Raw genomic sequence first — 17740 nt, 5'->3', positions numbered from 1 at the left:
TGGAATCCTTGGAAAGCAACCTGATGACTGCCTTCTTCAGTGATTACAGTGGGGATTTCTCCCTCAGCAGGAACCAAGGGTTTAAAAGCCTTTAAATCAATTTTACTATAAAATACCTTCCCAATACATTAAGTATCTTTCCCTTGTCCCCATTTATAAGGCTTAATTTCATATAAGACAGATCTACAATACTGTTTTTCAAGGAACACAAGAAAGTGATGTCAGGGATTTTATCCAATGAAGCTATACAAGGAAAAAAAACAAAAAGAAGAAAATATAATATTAAACTTAAAATCTAACTACAACCTACATACAAATAATAAGGCTATTTCATAAAGGGAAGTAACACTTTGTTGAAATCTGAAATGAAATAGCATAATAAAGCAAAAGAAACTCTGATAGAAACTGATAGTCACTGTGTATAGGGATATTTCAAGAGGTAAAATTTTCAAAGCTGTGCACGGGGAGTTACATACATAAATTCCATTAACAATAACGTGTTCCCCGGCTCTCAGCGATATTAACTTTTAAGTGATGCTATAACTATTATAACAATCTTGCATTTATGACAGCATTCATCTGTACACTATCTCTAAAACAGAGCTGGTATATAAACTGTATTATTCTTTCACTTGCATTTAGTAACGATATATTCAGTTTTTATGGACATGAGCTCACAGTTCTCTCTTCTCAAATGGCATGTTGGTGTATGTTTTTTAAAATAACTGTTAGGGTTTAAATAATTAGTATTGCTGGATATAATGACTTATTTCCCTATTCTCTAAAAGGTAACTTAATATCTCTGCATAGCAGATGTAATATACAATATTGCACATAACTAAATTGTTACAAACAGTGCCAGCAGTTTTCTATCCACAGTACTTAAGATAATTATAAAAATCATCTTCATTACTGCATGTTAGCATTTTTTAACAGTTTAATTTGGATAGGTTACAAGATACATTCAAACCACACAGACACAATTACTGCAAACCCAAGAAGCTATAAAATGTTCCCAACCAAATCCCTTTGACCCTGTTAATGTCTGTTCCTTGTTAATCTAAGGCAAACATTGTTTGTAGTGTGCATTTGTTATGGAATATGAAAAAAAGAAAGGAAATCCCTTAACAGTTGTTATTGATTCCAGCATTTACTGACTGAAAGTTAAGTGCCGTTCACAAAACAGAACAGATGCAGATGCTGACAAAAAGGTAAACAATTGTTGCATGGCTTACTGCCAGATTCTAAGCCAATATATTAAACTCCAAGTGAAGCACATTTCCCCTATAGATTGCACTTATTGCCACTTCATTTCCTATGTGCTCTGTCTCTCTATTGCTGTGCCTGGCACTAAGCTATTTTCAGTTCTTTGGTGATCCCTGAGGCCTAGTGCTACCTCACATAGCCATTAGCGAAGGGAATTGCATGTGTCTGACATGGCCTGAAACCAATTATTTGATATTTTCTTCAGAATGATGCCTAACTCTGTTGGGAATGAGCAATCATGAAATAATTTACCTCCTGATTTAATTTTTTCCTGCACAAATTAGTTGTAGCCTGAGCTGGCTATACACAGCTGCTTGTGACATATCTCTGTCTTATCAAGATTCTACTTGAAATGATGAAAAAAGGATGGGGGGAGGAGAGTTGAATAGAATAGGTTGGGGAATCTTGCTTTAAAAAGGCATTGACAAGTTTATCAGATACACTGCTCACATGTACTCGCTGCTGATTGAAACTGACAGCCCCATAAAGAAACTAGGAGTGTAGCAAAGGCAACCACATGGATGCAAACTGGGGTTGGAGCGTTGAAGGTTTTTTAAACACCTGTCTGCTTCGCACTTCCCTTTAGTTCCAGGGAAACCCAGGGATGCCAAGAGAATCTGATAAAAAGGCTCAGGCAAACAGGCTGCACATTGGCTTATTTTTGTCCCCTTTTTTTTAAATGGTCACAGATGTAACGATAGCAAACATTTTCTTATTAAATATCATCGTTAATTTGTGACTTTAAGTGCTTATACTAAACATCTATACTGTCTATATGTCAAAGGAAAGCAGTGAAGTAAAGGATTTCAAGTAATGCATAAACAGAGTAAGCATGTATAAATTTGCATATATTTAATCAGGAGAGTGTCTGTCGCAGAAAGAGCTATGCCACTGCTATCTATTAAAACAACCTCAGTGAAGACTACACTAATCTTTTGAAAGAGATTCGCTATACATGAAACTTTAATCAATTCTACTCCATAATATCTTCCCACTTAAATGAAATCAGTTTTCACTTTATTGTGAAGGCTGATTCCACATCAGGTTGCTAGATGTTAGCTAGCAAATACTTAGGAGTCCTTTGTTAACACTGAGTGTCAAAATAAATCTTAATTTGAATTCATGTTCACCGACCAAACAATGAAAGGATAGACCAGTGCTGGAAACACAGGTTGGACAGCAAGATCATCTGATCATGCGCTGACACCAAATTTATGCAGTAATTTTAAGCAAATCATCTCACCAATCCGATGCCTTGAGAGCATACAGCTACTTTACAACTCTGTTGAACAAACTACAGAGAATTCCTCAAGTGCTCTGATGATGAAGTGCTCTGTGATAATTACTAATAAAGATACTTTATACGTAGATATCTATTTCAGCTTGCTTTGAAACCAGAGACTCAGTTTGCTGCTTAATTTTCAGAAACACAGCATACCTTCTAATAAATTACCACACATTCTGATTATATGCTGCAATTTCATTACACAATGAAATTTTAAAGAATTCAAATATAAACCAATTAATTAGTCCCTGAGTTAAAACTAATTGATGATGGGTCTATTTAAGGAATTTAGCAGCTGGTGTCCAATCATTTTCTGATAATTATCGTAATAATGAAATAGCAGACGTTCTTTAGGCTTCCCATTTAATTAAAATGGTCCAAAAACTTGTAAATAGACTATATTTGCAGTTGTTTATAGCATTTATGGGTTTTTTTGGATGCTATTCTGTAATTGAGAATTTCTTCTGAAGTAATGACTGAAGGCAAACAATCCTCTTTAGAAAATTGTAAGAAGAATAATCCTATGTCAAAATGCTACTACCTCTAATTTTTCTCAATAGGACTGAAACCACATTCTGGCCTTACTAATGACAGACAGACTCCCCCCACTTTTTTTTTTTTTTTAAAGTGTTCTTCTCTGTATTGTGGGCTTGGAGAGCTAACACATTCCTTGAAGACCACACACCCACAGAGAACACTGAAGAACTGTGTTTGCAAGAAAGCATAACAAGCGAGGAAATCTGTAACAAACTGGAGATGGCACCTATTTTGAAATAGGTGTCCTTACAGAACACTTAGAAGTGGATGTGTTTCTTCAGTCTTTGCTGAAAGAGAAATTAAGTACTGCCAGGTCTGTTAAACTTTCTCATAAAATCCAACTTTGATAGGACTTGCATATGTTTCCCTGTAATCCATTTAAAACACTTGGCTGATAAAAGACAATTATAATTTGTATTCAGAATCACAGTAAGTAATATATTTATTTTAATAAGATTAAAATTTCTTTAATACCTGCAAATATACAAATGTCTGCTAGCTCTGTTTCTAGCCTCCGTACACACACTCGCAATGGAATAGTTGGGTGCTGCACAAATTGGTTCATTACATCAGAGCCACTCCATTACAATTAGACTGTTAGGAACTTTCAGCCAGTCAAGAATGTCTATCAGGTGTTCACCGTCCCTTTGTGTTGTCTACATATGATATTATGTGTTTCCCTAAATAATAGATTAAAGTGATTCTGTCACTTTTGCTTCTCTTACCCCTTGGAATTTCCAAGATATAACAGAAGCAGACAGTGACAGCTTTTGTTCCAATAAGAGAAAACGCTCAGAAAATTGCTTATAAAGCTGGAGTCAATACTCATATTTCTCCTTTCTTCCTCTTGATATTTCAAAACACTAGTTAGGCAAAATCACCACCAAGTTCTCATGAGTATTTTTCCAAGGAACATAAAAACTAGAAATAAGCTTAGGCATGCAGAAAAAAGGGCAGACATTGCCATTTAAGAACTTCTAGAGAGATATGTTTTGAAATTCATAACCTTTTAACACATATTTTGTAGACAGACTAGAACACTCTCCCCATTACAAATAAAGGATATATCATATGTCAGAACAGATGTACATGTATAGGTTCCTACCCACTGAGCTGAGACTACACTCTTAAAACATCTCTTTTTACATGAGCTGACCATATTGTGTGATATTACAGAAATTGCTGGACTTTCCTAGCACACAAACAGGAGGTCAGTACGTCATCCCATTCCTTGCACTCAGATACAAGCATTTGGATCTTAGCCACAGGATGATCAACGGGTGAACCCATTGAGGAAAAGGAAGCTCTTTTTCTGAGGCCCACAACTGATCAAATTCTACACAGTCCCCAGGGTTAGGGGTACTAAAAATCTCCTGAGGCATTAGCTGCTAAATTCTGAACTAAAGAAGTTTTATTGGGTTATAACAATCCTCATTCTCTGCAAATCAGAAAGACAGGAATCTGCATTGCCTTGCTATATTCAGCAAATGTAGTGAAAAGTGTTTTAAAAATACCTAAAGCTTTATGCTTTTTAATAATTCACTAGATGTGGCAGCTCCTTGACTGAAGATGGATTTTTTTTTTTTTTTAATTTCTAAGCCTACCTCACTGCGAAAAATATATGCATGTTCTGACTGAGCATATAACATCTATCTATTGGTAGATGTGACACACCCCCAATTTAAACAGATGTGATTTTTTGCAAAACAAACTACTGCGACAAAAATAATTTTGCCCCTTTTAAAGTTATATTTGCTCTGTGAATGTGCATTTTATGACAAAAAATTTTCTCTATCTTGACAGAAATCACAGTCAGGACTATCTAATTAACTTGTGCTTATATGATGGTAGACATATATGTTGAAAAGACTCCCATAATAATTTTCTTTTCAATCAGTACTGCAGGAGCCTCTTTAGAAGACATTTTTGAAGTCTCCTCTTATCTGCCATTGTTCTATATACTTTTCTTCATACAGCCATATATTGTGAAGTAAAAGAGAACCTAACTTAATAATTCTCTCTCAAATTCTTTGTCACTTTTTTTTATTATTAAATAGAGTAGTACAGCATATAAATCTCAAACTGACCTCTGACCACTCACAAAATATCAGACTGGAGAGCAAATCACTTTCATCTTTTAAACTTGGGAGGAGAATGCAATAATTAGGGGGCATGGTGAGTTAAATGCTCTCTTCATGCTGAGGAAGAACACCCAGGTGTGCTGAGAAAGCAAAAAGGAAGATAATTAGTTGGTGTTTGCTAATTGTGGACATTTTGAAAGCAGGAAATATACCACGATTGGAATTATGCCTGTTTCAACTTCAACAGAATTCAGAAAAAGGATTTAAGTTCCTGATGGCAAAGGTGAAATGAAATAACTGCATCAGGACACAGTCGTCTAAAAAATATAAAAGACCAAAAGACCCCCAAAAGACCATCGACAATTTCATGGTTATAAATATACAAATAATTTGGAAAGTAAAGTTAGTGTTTACTTATCTTGTTAAGTAAACCAAACAATATGATAATAAAAACCTGAAATGGGCATCTTTTCAATATGACAAGGAGTCAATAATGAGATTTCACTGTCAGTCTTCATATTATGGGCTTAATAAGTGAATTCAAGCAACAGCTCTAAAAAGAAGGAAGGTATTCAGGCATGCTACCAGCTTTGAAATTCTGTCAGTTCAATTGACATTTCAGTAACTCAGATACTGTTATCTTACCCCCTACTATAAGCTTAAAAAGTAACAAGTTTAATGCTTTTGTAATCTTTACGAAAATGTCATTCTCCCACTAGAAACACATTTGTGGTCCTACGGTATTATGTTCATGTGGCCTTTAAAAGAGTACTTCTCTTTTTTTATTAAAACTTCAACTCTGTATGTTCAAACAGATGGTTTTATTTTCTCTTCAATACTACTCATATTTCCATTTAATATAATTGTGCAGCAGAAATCAAATATAATACTTGCAAGGATAAGAAATAAACAATATGTGACAAAGAGGCTAAGAAACATTATTTCCTGTATTAAATGCAAAGACATTTATTTTGTTTCCCCTGAGTAACAGGATCTTGTTTTGGCTGTCAAAATTTTATAGGTTTCCCAAGGAACAAAGACAACTGCAGAAACCTGCATCATATGCATATGGCCATTGTTTTTCTGTTACAGCTTCCTATTATAAATTCCTACCAATCCTGTTTGTTCCATTTTTTAAAAATAGGTGGCAAATATATTTGTTGCATATATCAGTATTGATTGGTTTATAATACAAAATCAGGGATTTCTTCTCCGGTATTTATAAAGTTAAAAAAAAAAAAAAAACAACTAATGAAGACTTCTGGATTTTTACTCATTCTATAAGTAGGACCATATGCAATTTTCACTGATATCCTCATGTTTTCTGTGAAGGTTATCCGAACATAAGAGAGATGTGCTATGAGTCTTAATTGACAGGTGTTTCTTCCCCATCTTTCACCCACAGAAACTACAGAATTTTCATCCTGCCTGTATAGGACATTGCGAAGAACACACCATACCTCACCATGTATTGCACAGCTCAAGGAGTCAGTAATTGCAAGGCTTATTTGCATATAGGTCCCATTCTTTCCAGCAACTGCCCCATGTCTTGTTTCATACAGACTCCTAAAGTCCTGCTCCTATAAAAGCTATTTTATTGTGCACTCTGCAGTGATAGAGAGCAAAATAGAAGAGAGAATCACATTCTGAAGGAGATGCCCAGTGGGTAGAAATATAATTGAAGCACATAAGCTACTGTTATCATAAAAATAAAAACTATAGGTCCATGGAGATAAACTAAGCAGGGTATGGTGAAGCTGCTGGAAAAAATAATAAAAAAAAGAGGTGGAAGTGCAAGGCAGCAAGCAGGGTGAAGTTCTAGTTTCTATTTTTTTTAATTTATTTTTGTCTTCATAATGTCTGAAAGTCACCTTTTCAGGTCTGCAAATCTTTAAATACATCTCTATAATTTATTTTTAAAGTTTTCAATTTCTAAAACATTTGATCCTTAGCAACACATTATAGATATAACTGAAAACTCACTTGTATTAATGCAAGGATCTGGGCAATATAATGAATGTGAACTGCTGAGGCAGGATGTGAAACTGGATATTATAATCTGTAATCCATATGGGCCACTTTATACTAGCCTGCTTTACCAGCACTTCAGAGAGATGCAACAGCACTTTCTGGGACAAAACAGTGTGAAATCAAGTGGTTCCTATACCTTTCTCCTTCCTCCTAATGCTTCTTTAAAGCCCAGTTTTAACAACGGATAACAGATAAGAGAAGATGATGGAAAAGCAATTGTAACTACAACAAAATATTTTAAGTTATCTGCTATATATCTGAATATGGACAGAAATCTCAACAAAGGTGCAAAGACATAAATATTAATTACATGAATCCCAGACTGGGATTCTTTAATTTCCAGATACAAACTGGAAAATAAATTATACTAAAGTTATCAAGTCCTAATTATTCCCAGACATGAATAACTGATTTTTTTTTCATCACACAGTCACTAAATCAGCAGGCATCAGTGCTATTTTAGGCATATTTTTGATAGATAACAAGAAGATCATAGAAGATTGGTTGTAGGCAATAATCGTGGCTCAAGAGATCACAAACCAACTGAATTTAAATTAAATGGAAAGATAAAAGCAAGTCTAAAACTAAGGTCCTTCATTTCAAAGGGAGGAAATGATAAACTAGGGGAAGTAAAGCTATATGCACAGGAACATAAAGGAGAAATAGGATTTCTTTAAGTCAAAGGTGCAAAAAATGAAACTTGCATTTTAAGTTGGTCAGAAAACAAACTCTTGGGAAAGAGTAAGGATGAGTGACCTCAAAACAGATTTTTCTTCACCAAGTCTTTACATATCATACCCCAAAGTTACCTTCATTTCAAGAAGCTACTCCAAAGCCTGTTTCTCTTCTTGCTCTCAACTCCACTGTACAAATCCAGCTCCTCTAAACAATATTAGTCCTTCTATTAGAGCTCAGATATACAACATTTTCAGATTACACATTCCATGAACACAATATATTCCTTAGGAACTCATGAATATTTAAAGATAATAAATGAAAAAGATAATAATAATTGAAATCACAGTTTGCATTTGAATATATCTTTAGAAGAACATAGAAGTTGGTCAAATTTTGGAGGAAGAAAAGAGTAAGAAAGCCTCTGGAAAGATGAGTAACAGCTTCATATATTGGGAAAAAAGTGCAAAAACTGAATATTAATCTATGCCAATGAAGGTGATTTAATTACTTTGTAGCTAAAAACCCACTTAGACCAATAAAGATTGGAAATTGGAAATTGAAAATTATCACTTCAGTTTACTTTCACTTTGCAAAAATATGTTCTTACAAATAACCTGCTACTGATTTGATAAACAAAGGTTTTGCCTCAAGTTTTAGAAGAGAATCTCATTTAAGAATTTTAAATTTATTATTTATAAAAACATTTATATCTCCTAATAAGGGCAAATGCTACTAAATTGGAGTTCCTATTCTGTTTGAGGGTCTCTGGCAAGTTTGCTACTAAATGAAAATAATGTAAGTCAATGAGCACACTAAAATTATGCATACCACAGAAAAAGAAAACCCAAACATCTAAACTTAATAAAGTTTTAGCCACAGGAAATTAATAAATAGGCTAAGAAGTGTGTATGTGTGTATATACATGCATAAAAATACATATATTTTCTCTCTCTCTAATTATATAAATAAAACCAAAGGAAACCTTTCACTAATACATAAAATTTGTATAATTTCATGGTTTTTAAGTTTCTTTGGCTGCTGTCTTATCAATTATAAGAGAGCTATTTCTTCATCTAAAAGGGATAAAGGATTAAGATAGATGAGTGAAGCCTCATTAAACTAGCTTAACATTTCTGTAAACAAAAGAATACAGAAAAGGTTCAAAAGGTAAAAGTACAATCCACATTCAATAGACTTACTGCAAATAATTTCTGAGAAATATCACAGCGGAAATTGAAGCAAAAAAATCACAGGGGATAACCTGAAATAAACAACAGCTGTCTGCATGATTCATTACATGCTAAGTATGTTAACAAATATGTAATAATTTTAGTATTTCTTGAAATATTCTAATATTATATAAGTTTTTGAGAGAAACATATGATTAATATGATAGAAAGGCTGAAACAGCATTTTACAAAATGTAAGCAAAAAATATTTGGGGGAAAAATAACCCTTCCTTTGGATATTATTTTAACATATTGGAAATATTGATATCTTGCTGAGAGTACACAAAGAAATGAGGCAGATCCATGCTGCCTAAAAATCCATTACAATAATGTAGCCCAAATAATAATGGCTGAATCCTCTACTGTTAAAGGTAGTAAGAGTCACTGATTTAACTGGGAACCGGATCAAGTTATAACACAGAAGCACCTGCCTCCACTACAGTTGGTGGTCAAAGATGTCAAGTTCCAAAAAATTTGCCTTTTTTCACATACCATTTTGCCAGCTTTTCTCTCAAATACGCTCATCCTCAATCCAGATAAACAGATATAACCTCATTACAGTACTTTGCAAATAACTGTTCTCATGAACAAACATGAAAACATGAACATGAACAAGAACATGAAAACAAAATTGACAACACCTTATTTTGTAAACATTGTTATATATGAAATATTTTAAAGATTTATAAATCTGTTAAAGCTTGTCATAAACTGCCTTTATCTTCCACACAGAAGTAGGTCATCCATATAAAGTTTTCCAAGGTTCTAGCATTGTTTCATTATTTTCTGTTATTTTTTCCTCCCCGATATAGTAGGATCAATTATAGTAGTTCTTATGAAAAAAAAATCACATTTCCCTGAGGGCAGACTTAGTAAACATTTTTTTTTTTCACCTTTAGGATAATAGTCCCCATTGAACGTCCTAGATTAAATTATTTTTTGGTTTGAAATGTGCTGGTTTGGTGGTTCCCAGAAGGCAGAGGCAATGTGCATCAAAAAATAAGAAACAAATTGGTAAAACTGTCTTTCAGCTAAGAAAGAAAAAAATCTTCCCTTTCTCCTACCCCCACAACATACTTATTTTTTCTTACAAACCAGAGTCTTTCCATAGCAAATTGAATATCACTGTCAAGCCAACCAATTAAAGCTGTGTTTTAACTTAACTTATGTATAAATACAGAATTTCACTCTCAACTGTGGGAGTGCAACAAAGGCATCCTGGGTCTCATCAGCATTTAATAAGAGTTCCAAACTGGAAAAGCTGCTTGACTCTAAGAACTTGTCTACAGTTACAAACCTCCCAAAATAATTATTATGTAGAAATTTTTCCAGAATAGGTATTTCAGTGTCAACACCCTTGTGAACATTTTGATTCCAAGAGAAAAGTGATTTTTTTAAAAAAAGTGAAATTCCACTTTAAAAGGTGAAATTTATTGTAGTACAAACATAGTACATCCAAACAATTTAGAAAGGAGAAATCTCTTTCCAGAAAAGAGTCGTCACCTATGGGCTCACATTCAACTAACTACTCAATAATATTTTTTTGGTAATGATAGAAGTATAAATTTCAATTGACTTGATTAATAATTCCAACATTATAGGCTATGACTTGGCCACAAATTAAAAAAAAAAAATCCTATGTAACTTCACAACTCTCACCTAGCATTTTACTGACTGCTGACTTCACTGTTACCACTTCATTGTTTGGCTGCCTTCAGTCTATAAACAAAGATTTTCTGGAACAGTCTGATTCTGCAGAAAACTAGTATGAGAGACTGCAGGTGAATCATGCAGGCCTCCCATACAACCTATTGAAGTACAATAATGTGAAGTACTATACAGTGAACAGATGAAGACAGAAACATGACAACCACTGAGAAGAAAGTCACTTTGAGGATTATATCGTATTAACAAACAACACTTCTAAATAAATTTTACAGGTGCTAGATGGACAGTTGCTGCATCTGAAAATATGACATTGAATACAGTTTTAAACAAAATAAAAATCTTTTGTGGGATTTATGAAATAGAGAGAGTTTGAAAATAATTACAGCAAATGTCCTAAAAGTTACAAGCAGTTCCTAAGATTTACTCTATTTTTCATCTGCCTTTGTTCTTTTGAATTCAGAATAGAAGCATGCACTGGAAATCTGTCCTGATAAATGTGCTGGCACAAAAGCATGTAAAGAAACATCTTGTGGCAAAGAAAATTTAAGCAAAGCAAATGAATATCTTAATAGAATGAATGACTACTCTTTTCCTTCATGTAATATAGAAAGAGTTAATGTGTGTGTTTTTAGAGAGCCACCATTACGGTCACTTTAATGTCCATGTCTTACATGTTCAATGGATAATTGAACTTTCTCATCTTTGTGAGCTATTTGAGACTGAAAGAAAAAATAAATTACAAATTTTTAGTTACTTTGCTAGTCATTTTCCTCAGATAATTCATACTTGAATCCTTTCACTGGCTCCCATCTTGCTATCTAACTCAAAGATACACTTCTTGTCACCCACTTTGTAATTCAACATTACTCTGACACTACTTAGAATCTTTGTGTTTCCCACCAACATTGCATTCCGCTAATTATATCAGCTTTTCAACTTGTCACCTTTTCACTTTGTCTGTATGCCTTTTCCCTTACTTTATCTTTCACACGTTCCACATTCCTCCATCTTTCAGCTCCTGTTGAAGAATTATTTTTGCATTTCTTCCAGCGGAATTTCTAGCTGACTTATATCAACATGCAGACCGATTTTTAAAACTCAGGAGGAGATAATTTTCTTCTGCCTAGACCTGGCAAATAATTACCTTACTCATCCGATTTGTATGCTGTACCATCCAAAGATCCTCTGTTTCTATATCTTTCATATGTTTCTAAACTTCTAATACTTTCTGTCTGCAAACTACTTCACCTTTAGGGAGGGGTATATTTTAAACAAACAACTCTTGTAGAGAGGAGTGCTCAAAACTCCACATTGGAAAAGCAATTATGTATAATCATGCAATTAAGTCATGAAAGTTTCCATTCTGTATGTTTTCCTAAAGCTTTGGTTCTTCCCTTTGGAAATTAGCATGTCAGATCCATCAACAGGAAAAAGAAAGTACAGAAAATACCTTGCTGATAATGAATTGCTTTGCTGCCTTAAATTCCTTAGAACAACATGAAATGACCCGTTAGCATCAACTCTAAATTACAGTACAAGAATAGGAATTTCCTTTTAATTGATTTTTTTGAGAATTAGAATATGCATAGTAATCTTTCTGGGCTAGCTCTGATGTATGAGTCAGTGTCTATTTGATGGTCACATTATGACAGTGACTTTGCCACAGTCTCATTTAACCTTCTGTCAATTGAAAAAAAAAGTGTGGGGAGTAGCCTCAAGAGTTTGTGTGTGTTTTTTTTAAACCTGATTCAACAGTTTTTAGCCTATTATATATATCAGCAGTTGGAATAAGTTAGACTGAAAAAATGATTATAACATGACAATATTATTCAGTGAAGTATAATGGGGTTTCCACATATATAAGCATAAGAAAATTTCCTTAGTTTAAAACCTTTTTCACCACAGTTCTGACACAGTCTGTAATTCAACTGCAGTAATACAGTTAAAACATAAAGCTGTAATTAATAATCTCAGGCTCCTGTCTCCTCAGGAAATAATCAGACATATTGAAAAAAAGCAGTATAATTAAAATATGAAAATATCTAAACAAAACGAACATAAAATAAGGCTAAACGAACATAAAATAAGGCTACTAACCCACAGCATGAACTGTTCCTCTATGCTTCTTTGAAATCTTGCTTGCCTTAACTATATGTAGAGCATTTTCTTTGAACTGCAGCTCACTTTCAAGAAGAACTGTCATTTCTTCAGTGATGGTATTGAGATAAGTTTCATTAATAAACTTCAATGATGAAGAAGAATCAATAGCGCTACTTAGTATATACAAATCCTCTTCTATCATTGTGCACAATGTAGGTATGGAACTTCGGTAACCATGAACCACCTTATCAAAATTTGTCTCAGCACAGCTAGACAGAAGACAGTTCTGTAGAAGTTCACTAACCAGTTTATTCTGCATATTTTGATACTTAGTTAGGACTTCTGATTCAGGATAAAGAAACAAAAGCTGCTGTATGCACTGTGTTTTAAACTGCATTCGTTGTTGTAAAGCATTAGTTTCTTCTTGACTTTGCAGTCTATTAACTAAAAATCGCCGAAGATGTAATCTCACGTCATCCCAAAGAGATTTAACATCCATGGCTGAATTATCCTCAATGGCATGAAGAGAAGATGTAAACTCAAAGGATGTCCCACTTGGAGTACAGGGAAATGAGACACCACACTGACTAGAGAGATCCAGAAGGAAGTGAAGTATCGTTTCTTCTTGATTTTGTTCATTCTTGAGCAAGGTTTGCTAACAAAGGTAAATCAGACAATATTTTAGAAATGTTTTCTTAACCCTGGTTAATAAAATTAAAAACTTTGTGTTATGGTACTAATTATTTTAATAGCTAATTATCTTACCAGCAAATAAGAGACTGAAACAAATAGCTTCATAAAAAACAAAACTAACGAAGGCTGTTTTCCCAAGGATTTATGCCCCAATCCATCTCCTTGTCCACCAACTCCAATAAACCCATGTTTCTCTTCCCATCTATCTTATATCCTCAACCACTTTTCTCAATCAGTTCTAACCTACAATTCAAGAGGAAGCCATAAACAACCACAGTTCATTAGATAAGCCTTAGCAGATGATGAAGCCTGTTTACTGTAGTCCATGTACACATCTTGGAAAGAAAATGGCACAAAAAGTTACTTAGGATTTACAAGGAAAATGACAGGTTTTGCTCACACAAACAAAACAGGAATTTATAAAAGTATACATTGCTTTCTGTGTTCCGGTTCAGCAGGCAACCATTACAAAGGCTGTTTTAAGAATAAAAAGTTTGCCCAGGACCCTCTTAAAGAACTAAAAACAAAAACTTGTTAAGGCTTGGGTCACATAGGGCAAGAGAGTATGGAGCTACGCATCTGTCAAACCTAGATGCAGCCTTATACATTAACAAAGTACCAACCTCAAAAATACATTTCAGCTATATGGGTTGGAGAAGAAGGAAGCCAGTTAATCAAGCAGATGAAACCACATGGATGCATACATTGCTTCTACTTCATCTGAGTCTGAAGAGGCCCTTCTCTCTCTAATGTCAGAACTCTGACCTCAGAGCTGCTTAAGGTCTAAGAGGCCATGCAGCAACTAGAAGTTGTCTTCTCACAGCATGGTATCTACAAATTTGCTCAGAATGACGTAAATTAAAACAGCAGGCTGCAGCTTTCTTTAATACTTATGAAAAAAATCATCTGCATGAAAAAGATGTGCCCAACACACAGGTAGAAGGCAAGCCAGAAGTCCCATGGTTGGGGATACCAAAATGTATTTCCTCTATCAGTGAAGAATCCTTGTCTGTTTTAAGCCCATTTCCCACATCTTCAACATTTTTCCTTTTGAAGATTGGCTTTGGCCACAGCCCTAGGCCCATCAACCTTTCACTCGTAAAGACTGTTCCCAGTCCTCCCAGCTGCACTACAAATTTCCCAATCGCAGTCACAAGAAAATTGACTGAAATTGGTTGTACCGTTGACTCTAGGCTCCAGACACCAAGTAGGCAAGTCTTAGGATCTAGAAGCCCTTTCACTCACTCCCTGCCCAACCACTTCTCTCTCAGACCTTCCAACAGAGAAATGGTCATGGCAAATCACTCTAGAATAGGATAGGATGCATGTCCTTTATCTGGGTCTCCTAGCTATACTCCATCCTATAAAATGAGGCTAGTTCAGCCACCTTTTCCCCATAGAATTGCTGATTTATTTAACCTGAACTATTTGCAGGAAATGACTAGTTTTAAGTTCTTCCTCTCATTTTGAAAGATAGACAGAAAAAAAATCAAATCTGAATATGGTATTACTTAACTGTAACAATTTCAAAATAAAAAATGTTCAAGCTTTCTTCTGTAGCAACCTTTTTTCAATATATAGTTTAATTTATAAAAAATGTAAAAAAAAGGACAAAATTTAGAACAAAAGTTTTAGCTGGCCTGTTTTGCTTTTTTTTTTCTCCATGCTTTTGAGTGACAAGAATTTTCATCATTCAAATTCTTGTCTTTGTTCAGGGTGAGTTAAAACTGTTGCACTCTTATGGAACAGAACAATACTTTAACCTTCCTACTGCCCTCTATTCTGGAGTGTTCCATGAGGCAAATTAAAAAAATAAGAGTAGCACCACATTAGCTAATTCTGAACAAAAGACAGAGACCAGGATTGTCTTCCATTAAAGGAAAACCTTAAAAATCAACTAACTAGCTATTTTTCTTCTTTTCTGCATCTTTATTTCAGGATGCTTCATATGAAATTGTTGGACTTATAAAGAGGACACACATATGATAGTCAGAATGGACATTATTAGTCCAATAGGTAACATTCTATAAAAGCATGCGCACATGATAGAAATATKTTTCACTAGATAATACCTTATAGCACATATAACCATAGGCATATACATAAAGTTGATTTGATATTCTTTTATTACCTACTAAAGTATTCTTAAAATTTTTGTGGCCCCAATAGCGTGTCTCAGTTTGTAAATTACGGAACCCTAATCACTGACTACTCTATAGAAGTGCCAAGTCTCAATGTGTAGACTTCCGGAGTTCAAAGGTTAATTTTTGTGAATTATGCTCAGATATTCTATTCTGAAAGAGATAAACACAACAAGAGAACTCTAAAAGCTGTCAAACTGCTGAATGTAAATCACGCCTTTTGATTATGAATCCAGAATGACTTCTTCCAAGTAAATCCCTATTGCTGTTTCTTAAGCTTAAGCAAAATCATTTTTCTTCACCTATAAGAATCTAAATGTTATTTCAAGCCCTTTGGAACATAAAACACAGCATGAAAAATAGGAAGCTTGCCATCATGGACTTGGTGTTCCTCAGAAAAAGAGGTGTAGTGATCTCTGAAGCTCTGAAAACATAGTTTCATCAAGTTTCTGAACATGGTCTATATTGAGACAGGCTTTTCTATTTGAAAATTAATCTTTAAAAATACTTCAAAAGATGATGCCAAAACCATTCAAAATAAATATATCCAAAGTAGCATCCAAAGGTCCTAGAGAAGCGTGAAAAGTTCTCTCACGAGCCCAGAAAGCTAGTGACAATGGTATACAAGAAAACATTTGCAGTCTACCTGCTAGCTCTGTATCAATAAACAGATACAAACATACTATAAGATAAAGATTTTGTTAACAAAATGTGTGATTAGTTTAGCTGGAAGGGAATTTAATGAAGATGTGTTCATGTACATATTCAGCTTTTAAATATTCAGCATGTATAACATACAGTCATGAAAATTTCACACACCAGAACATTTTCAAGCTTCATGAAGAGCCTCTTTGGACTTCCATAGGGTTCACAAATACATGAGAATACTAGGCTAATAACACACCTAAATGCAGCACCTCAGCCAATGCATATGCTGTACTTTGCAGTATTTTTTAAAATTGTTCCAACAGTTGAAAAGATAAACAAAATCTTTAACAAAATAAACACACATAATGAGGTATAATAATGGATAGGGATATTGTTCTGAAGTAGAGGAAAGGTTACTATTATTGAAGATGTATTATATGACACAAATAAAAGCTTGCAAGTGAGAAATTAAGTCAACTGAGTAATTAAATTCAATGGATGCAGATACAGAGTTAAGAAAGGTCAGATTGTAATGTTCTCATTAATGCTGACTACTACTGAAAATAATTTACTGAAGAACTGTTTATGGAGTTAAGGATTATCTACTGTAAGTATAACCTGCTACAGATGGAGTGTCTATGTTAATATATATACTTTTCATCTGCAGTCCCATCTACACAACAAACAGGCTGGATAGCCTGATGAGAAGCCATGAGCTTGGAAACACTAAAGTCCCGGTTTCCACACTCTACAGACGGTTCTCCTGACCAGCCGTGCAGAATTGAGGCTTCCAGGCTTCTCGCACTTCTGCCATTTGTTTAGCAGCCTGCCACAGAGCCAGTCTCTAGGCTCTGCTCGCCTCTACAGCCCACAAGCCAGATCATCATGAAGTCAGGATTAAAGGCACTGCTATGCCCCTGGGAAGCTGAAGAGCTAAAAAGCACGTCTGGTTTTAGACATACCCAAAGTATTCCTGAGACGGCAACATTTTGGTGTTTCACAAACAGATGCCGCCACCTGGTGTTCAGGTACATGGCTTGACTAGACCTAGGAGAAGGATGAGCATAGGAAATGGACACAGGTAATTTACCATTGCTATGCCCTCTTCTGAGAGGGTTAAGTAAGGATCTAACCGGACTAAGAGTACTAACAAAAGACAGCACTTTCTGGGATTCACTCATTTTGTCCAGATCCAGTACAATAAGTAGTGGTCTCTGATAACCTTGAGAAAGGTGATTATTAACAGCAATATTCATACATCAGTGTTAGAAGAGGATAAAATAATTTTCTGGGTGGAAGCCAAACATGTTTCTATCTTCTTCACTGCATGAACATAATGACTTTGTGTTTGTAGAAATGACTTCATCATTTGACACAGCTTAA

General features: G+C 34.5%; 1 protein-coding gene across 1 annotated transcript in view; it reads right to left on the bottom strand.

The window, feature by feature from the left end:
* Nucleotides 1–17740, bottom strand: part of KIAA0825 (KIAA0825 ortholog) — a 160588-nt gene that overhangs the window by 93471 nt on the left and 49377 nt on the right. Inside the window, exon 8 of the mRNA XM_026072634.1 lies at nucleotides 12873–13530. Within this exon, the coding sequence (XP_025928419.1) occupies nucleotides 12873–13530 (658 nt within the window). The remainder of the gene's footprint in view (nucleotides 1–12872; nucleotides 13531–17740) is intronic.

This window comes from Apteryx rowi, unplaced genomic scaffold (assembly GCF_003343035.1).
Source record: "Apteryx rowi isolate R43461 unplaced genomic scaffold, aptRow1 scaffold_345, whole genome shotgun sequence".
NCBI classification, from domain to species: Eukaryota; Metazoa; Chordata; class Aves; order Apterygiformes; family Apterygidae; genus Apteryx; species Apteryx rowi.
The sequence above is the reverse complement of the archived record's forward strand: the minus strand, read 5'-3'. Positions and strand labels throughout refer to the sequence as shown.